This window comes from Panicum hallii, chromosome 6, assembly GCF_002211085.1.
Source record: "Panicum hallii strain FIL2 chromosome 6, PHallii_v3.1, whole genome shotgun sequence".
Lineage (NCBI taxonomy): Eukaryota > Viridiplantae > Streptophyta > Magnoliopsida > Poales > Poaceae > Panicum > Panicum hallii.
The window spans coordinates 5,547,861-5,554,547 of record NC_038047.1 but is presented as its reverse complement, the minus strand read 5'-3'; the positions used below and the strand labels follow the sequence as shown (position 1 = coordinate 5,554,547).

General features: G+C 50.1%; 1 protein-coding gene across 1 annotated transcript; it reads left to right on the top strand.

The window, feature by feature from the left end:
• Nucleotides 1–2,020: 2,020 nt before the first annotated feature.
• Nucleotides 2,021–6,397, top strand: LOC112897926 (glucan endo-1,3-beta-glucosidase 6-like). The gene is made up of 2 exons (XM_025966329.1): nt 2,021–3,381; nt 5,024–6,397. The coding sequence occupies exons 1-2, from the start codon at nt 3,035–3,037 to the stop codon at nt 6,141–6,143; spliced, it is 1,467 nt and encodes a 488-aa protein (XP_025822114.1). The 5' UTR covers nt 2,021–3,034; the 3' UTR covers nt 6,144–6,397.
• The last annotated feature ends 290 nt before the right edge of the window (nt 6,398–6,687 follow it).

Genomic DNA, 6,687 nt, shown 5'->3' with positions numbered 1-6,687 from the left:
ATTGCGAATTTGTGATCCAATGACTGATAGATCTGAAAAGGGATCCCTCAGCTTTAGTCGCTGATATTGTAACAACTGCTAGGAGAACGAGTCTTTTCTATTTTTCCGTAAATATAGGTGACAATTAATCTAGCCAACCCTGTAAAACTAGAGTAGTAACAAAAGATAGCTAGAATGATTCCTAAAATGGTTACACTGGAAACGGCAACAAAAGCAGTGCATAAAACTGATATTCTTTCCCGTGGTAGGCTCAGCGAGGAAGGCAATCTTCGTAGCCGGATTGGCTGGTCAAGACTCAAGAGTGCACGAGTAGACTTTCTGAAGCTTTGGGTTGGACCGGCTCATCCTTAATGTAGGGCTGGACCCCGAAGAACTAGAGCATCTTGGGATGAATCAAAGCTTGATTTTTTTTTCAAGTGTTAGCATGGTTTCCCTAACTTTGGGAGCTACTCTTGCCTCTCTCTTTTTCAGTTGCTCCATTGCTCGTTCTGCTTTCAAAATGATTGCATCATGAAATTGCCTCTGTTTTTCCCGTTGCTCCATTGCTGGTTCTGCTTTCAAAATGATTGCACAGTTTCCATATAACCGGGGGAACAATACAAAAGTGAAAAAAAAGAAACTGATGCTGTTTTGACGAGACCAAATTGTCCAACATACCAAGATCAGATTCTCCGTGGAAATTTTGGAGCCAACTTTTGAGGAAGTGGATGGAGCAGAGAGGGATCCACTGGAAGGTGCCACCATTGGCTCAACGCAACAGTAAAAGAACAGAAGCTGATGAAACGAGCTTCACATCTAAGAAAACTTCGTAAGGAAGGTGCCACCATATGACTAAATAAATGACGTGCCATATGATGTATGCATGCTGGCCATCCATAAATAAAGAACAAAAAACAAGTAAGATCGTGATCACAACCTAAAACAGTGACTCCGTTTCTTCTCTTCCTACTAGAAACTTGATCAGAGCACCAAATCAGCTCAACACGATTCAAACTTAAACCTCGATGCATACTACCTGTTAAGCACTAGACGTGCCTAACCAAAATTCAACACACTCCCAACAAGTCTCTGCGGCATGATCAGACCATTAATTGTTTGTAGCTCTAAACTAAACCATTTTATAATTTACATTTTGCAAGTTTCAACACTTGCTCTGCAGTGCATGGCAGGCCTTTTCCAGTTAAGATATCTGCTTGCCACTCCATTGATGCCCCCACCTTGATGCTCCTCCCCTCTCTCCAAGGCAAGAATTTGATGGACAGATGGGGCTAGGGATGATCCTTTCGCTGCTTGCTCATGTGTTCAACTACTATATATGGTCTTGCAAAAGCCAGGTAGCCAGGCAGACACTTGACCTCCCCAGCCACTCCAGAATCAGGTCTCTTCCCCACCAGATGCTCCACCTGCCAGCTTCATTCACATGTACCGTACGTACGTAGCACTTCAAGTAGAGGACTAGATCGAGGTAGACAGGCAGTGGTAGTGGCTGCGCTTATCCATGGCAAAGTTGCAGTAATGCTGGTTGTTCTGTGGCTTTGCTATGGGTTTGTACATGTAACACAACAATTCCTTTGATTCTGAATATATGTCGATACATCGGTTTCTTTGTACCAGGACGTCTTGTTACGCGAGGTTCACTGTTCATACAATTTTTAGAAGTAGGTGGAAGAAACAAAGGTAGTTCATGATTGCATAATATACTCCACTCTCCTTTTCACTTTTTCCCATTTTAGTTTGGAGGATACGATAAAAGTAAGGCTGAAGACCCACAGAGCCGTATCCAGCCATGGCTTTCATGCTCGCCGTCCATTCGTTCTTGACAGATGCTCCTTTTCTCCCATCACCTACTGATAAACACTTCAAAAGGATCGTCCACCTCTCCTCCATCATTCTGAATCTCCGATCACCATCATGATCGATCTTACTTTTGCATTTACCAAAGCAAATAATCTTGCGGAATCAGCCGTAAGGCGGTGTTTTCTTTTCACAAGAAAAACAGCTACAAACTTCCTACACGTTCATATTCACACCAAAAAGTTCAGAAACAGAAACAGAAACTGCACATGATAAAGGATGACGCGATAAGTCTGCCACCTGCACCCTTTCTTCTTTCACCTCCATGCCCTTGCCAATCCTCTTCCCAAGGCGACGATCGATGCCTTCTTCCCCTCTCATCACAATTCACAACGCCGTCGATACACCTTTGGGTTCGGTGACCACCACCACACTCCTTTTCGGTTGTTTTTTTTTTCCTGCACGGGCAACGGAAGGTCCTCCCCTCCTCCCTCGTTCTCCTCCGGGTTTCGCTCTCCCCTTCCTCTTCCACCTGCTGACCTGTCGGCCGTTGCTTCCGCCTGCGACCTCCTTCCTTCCACCACGCACACCCTCCCTAAGCCCTATCACCTAGTAGGGCATCAGATCAGACACACCCTGTTCGTCCTCCTCGTCCCCGATTTGTTTAGCTGCCGTGGTTCCTCTTTCCGGGGTTCTTGCTTGCACCGAACCCTACCCGGGGACCTATTAATGCCCCGGCCGTGACAGATGCTCGCTGTTCTTGGGACCGGTAGCAGCCTCGCTCTCTCAAAGTCTGACCCTTTTGCTTGCCCCTGCTCCTGCAAACACCCTGCTCCGGGAAGAACCGTGTGTCCCCGGTCGCCGATCCTGAACTCGGTTTGATTCCGAGCACCTGGGGTCTTGTTCGATCGTCCTGCAAAAGAGATTTCCTTTTTTCTTCAGAGTCCAGCCAGATTCAGGAGTTCCTTCATTGAAAAGCTTGCTCTGTTCTCTCGCTCGCCTGCCTTTTTCAGAGCCTTATTACTCCTTGAATTCTTCGAGCTGCGAATTCTTGGCCACTCTTTGATTGATTCTTGACACCAAAACATCTTCGAATCCCACATAGTTTCCTCTGATCAATCCAGCTTCACACCAGTCAATCTGTCATCTCCCCAGCGAAATCTTCTACTTCCCGGCCTGCTCCGGTTCAGTTCCTCCTGATCACCCGACCCGGCGGCGCAGCAGTTCTTGATCGCCGTCCATGGCGGCGGCCGTGCGCGCCGCGGCGGTGGCGCTGCTGTCAGTGGCGGTGCTGTGCGGCGCGGGCCTCCGGCGGTCGCAGGCTATCGGCGTGAACTGGGGCACGCAGCTGAGCCACCCGCTGCCGGCGAGCACGGTGGTGCGGCTGCTGCGGGACAACGGCTTCGACAAGGTGAAGCTGTTCGACGCCGAGGACGCCATCCTCGGCGCGCTCAGGGGCTCGGGCATCCAGGTCATGGTCGGCATCCCCAACGACATGCTCGCCGACCTCGCCGGCGGCGGCAAGGCCGCCGAGGACTGGGTCGCCAAGAACGTCTCCGGCCACGTCCGCGACGGCGTCGACATCAGGTCAGCCGACACCGTCTGCTTTGTTCCATAGCATGTTTCCACCACCTCTCGTTCGCGGGCCCTTAACTTTAAAAGCTTTGATTGATCACAAAGGATGAACTGCAAATAACTCAGGCTTGCCATTGAAAACGATGTTTTACCTTTGTTACCGAAATTACTTTCGCAAACAAAAAAAAAGTCGAACTTTCATATTTTAATACAAACAATTAGACAAAACAGGGGTCAAATGTACTATCTTGCACATCATGATTGTGTCCAAGAAAAAAAAGATGATGAAAGTCCTGGTAGATTGCCAATAGTTTTTCTGGATTGTTTGTAGCTGGCAGCAAACTAAAGCTGGGTCAAGGTTCCCTTCTCTTTAGGGGAAGCCCACTGGTGCAAGCAAGCTGAAGTTCTACCCCCAGCCATTCACTTCCCAATCCCCATGGCAACACCAAAAGCCATGGATGGGGTGCCTTTCATTTCCAGCCTTTTGCCCAGTGCTCCTGCTCACACAACACAGCTTTGGGAGCCACCCAGACCTCCGCGAAATCTCCAGCGTTGGTGCTGCCACTTGCTGTGGGCTTGCCATTGGTGACGTCTCCTTGATTGGGACATGGGTACCATTGGCACTGACTAGAAGAAAGGAAAAGGCAGAGTCATGCACTCTTGAGCTTGAGAGCTTCTGACACGTTTAGCATCACCAGGCTCTCCCAATCTTTCTAGACTGTGGTTCCTGGTCATATCGCCCGTCCATCCAGAATGATCATGTGCCTGTCACGTCGCCATGAATCCAGTGTGTGGCCAGGCATATGAATATGTTCCCTCTCTCCAAGGCCAAGCTTCCTTAGTGACATTTGTCTTGCATCTTGATGCCCGTTTGGAACATTGGAATTTTTTTCTAGAATTACATGGGGGTTATTTATTTGTTTTCCATGGAATCCCTGAATTCTAAACGGCCGTTACATGTTTAGCCGTGTCGTAAGAATTCTGAGGTGATTCGGCGAAAACACCTTGGTGAGTTCCTTGGCTTCACTGAAAAAATATGTTATGGTAGTGTCAAGGTCCCAGTCACACTGCTTTGAGGGTTTCCTACTTCATCGCTGTCCAATTCAAATGCGTCGCGATGCTTATGAGAGCAGCGATTAAATGTGAAGGTCCCATAAACATGGGACCATGCCACAAATCCTCTCAGTTCAACATCAAAGTTTCCTTAGGCCAATTCCTGCCTGCAGGCAGTGTCATGAGACTTTCAGTGTGTGCCACCATATTCAGGCATGCAAGCTTCCCTGTATGATGCATACATCTAACCGTATGCCAGTGGTCCTCGACTACTCTGATGTCTGATCCTCTCACATCATGCATCCACCTATAAGATTATTTTCGTTTAGCGATCACTTTTGTTCTATGGTGAACATCGTCGATGTAGAGGAACGGTAAAATCACAATGAAGTTTCATTTCATCCTCTAAAATTTTGCTCTGAATTTTTGATGCCCCAAGTGGCGATTTTGAACCTCATTTTGTTTGTTTATTGCAATGAAAGTCGTTGCTAATGTAGTAGTAGGGAAATCGATGCAAGCAGTTGTAATGAAAATTCATCAAAAATTTAAGATTCTAATCACTAACTTTTTTTGTTTCCCTGACGGGCGGACGGGCGAGCAGGTACGTGGCCGTGGGTAACGAGCCGTTCCTGGAGACGTTCAACGGGACGTACCTGAAGACGACGTTCCCGGCGATGCAGAACATCCAGGCGGCGCTGGTGAAGGCCGGCCTGGCCGACAAGGTGAAGGTGACGGTGCCGCTGAACGCCGACGTGTACCAGTCGCCCACGGGGAAGCCGTCCGACGGCGACTTCCGCGCCGACATCCACGGCCTGATGCTCACCATCGTGCAGTTCCTGGCGTCCACCGGCGCGCCGTTCGTGGCCAACGTGTACCCGTTCATCAGCCTGTACGCGGACCCCAACTTCCCGCTCGACTACGCCTTCTTCCAGGGCTCCTCGTCGCCGGTGGTCGACGGCGGCGTGACGTACCAGAACACCTTCGACGCCAACCACGACACGCTGGTGGCGGCGCTCCGCCGGAACGGGTTCGGCAACGTGTCGGTCGTGGTCGGCGAGGTCGGGTGGCCGACGGACGGCGACGCGAGCGCGAACCTGGACTACGCTCGGCGGTTCAACCAGGGGTTCCTCACCCACATCGCCTCCGGCCAGGGCACGCCGCTGCGGCCGGGCCCCGTGGACGCCTACCTCTTCAGCCTCATCGACGAGGACCGCAAGAGCATCCAGCCGGGCAACTTCGAGCGCCACTGGGGCATCTTCAACTACGACGGCACGCCCAAGTACGCGCTCAGCCTCGCCGGCGGCAACGGCTCGACGCTCAAGCCGGCGAGGGGCGTCAGGTACCTGGAGAAGAGGTGGTGCGTGCTCAAGCCGTCGGCGGACCTCGCCGACCAGAAGGTCGGCGACAGCGTCAGCTACGCGTGCGGGCTCGCCGACTGCACGGCGCTCGGGTACAGGACCTCCTGCGGCGGCCTCGACGCCAAGGGCAACGTCTCCTACGCCTTCAACAGCTACTACCAGACCATGGACCAGGACGCCCGCGCCTGCGACTTCAAGGGCCTCGCCACCACCACCTCCGTCGACCCCACGGCGGGGACGTGCCGCTTCATCGTCGAGATCGACGTCGGCGGCGCGGCGGCTATTAGCTCCGCCCGGGGCGTCGCCGGCGGCGTGGCCTCCGTGCTCGCTGCGCTCGTGCTGATGTCGTCCATGTTGCTCTGATGAGACTGAAGAAGCGCTTCCAAATCGACCGTGCCGCCCGTGCGCGTTTGTCTTTAATTAGCTTCTGATGAGATGATTCTTGACACATGTACTTAGTTGTTGTTCACTTAATTGACAGAGTTGTTTATTTTGGTTGGATATAAATCTTTCTTTGATTTCAAAATGCCATGCGTGTCTTGTCAGTTTCTTATATGTTTGGATAAAACTTGTTATGTACTGACATGAGGAACCTTTTGCCAAGTGATATTATGCTATGAACTGTGAAGCAGTCGCTAGTGCAGAACGCCATCCACACGGCGGAGACTCATCCGAACTTGTGCATGCAAGTACTTCCACTGTCTAAAAAAATAAATCATTCTAGATTCAAAAATTATCCAAAAAACAAGTCATCTTACTCTATTTAGAATTACTCTATTTAGAAAGTACATGTGCGTATAAGAATCAATTAGTGCCAAATATAGTAATAAATAGAGGCAAATATGATCATTTTATATTCTTATTAATTTATCCTAGAATTTCTAAAATAACTTGTGGGCTATTTTGA

Bases quoted from the DNA above. Each gene is read 5' to 3' on its own strand.
- LOC112897926 (XM_025966329.1), top strand. From the start codon at position 3,035: ATGGCGGCGGCCGTGCGCGCCGCGGCGGTGGCGCTGCTGTCAGTGGCG. The intron at 3,382-5,023 runs GTCAGCCGACAC...ACGGGCGAGCAG, and splicing joins CGCGACGGCGTCGACATCAG to GTACGTGGCCGTGGGTAACG.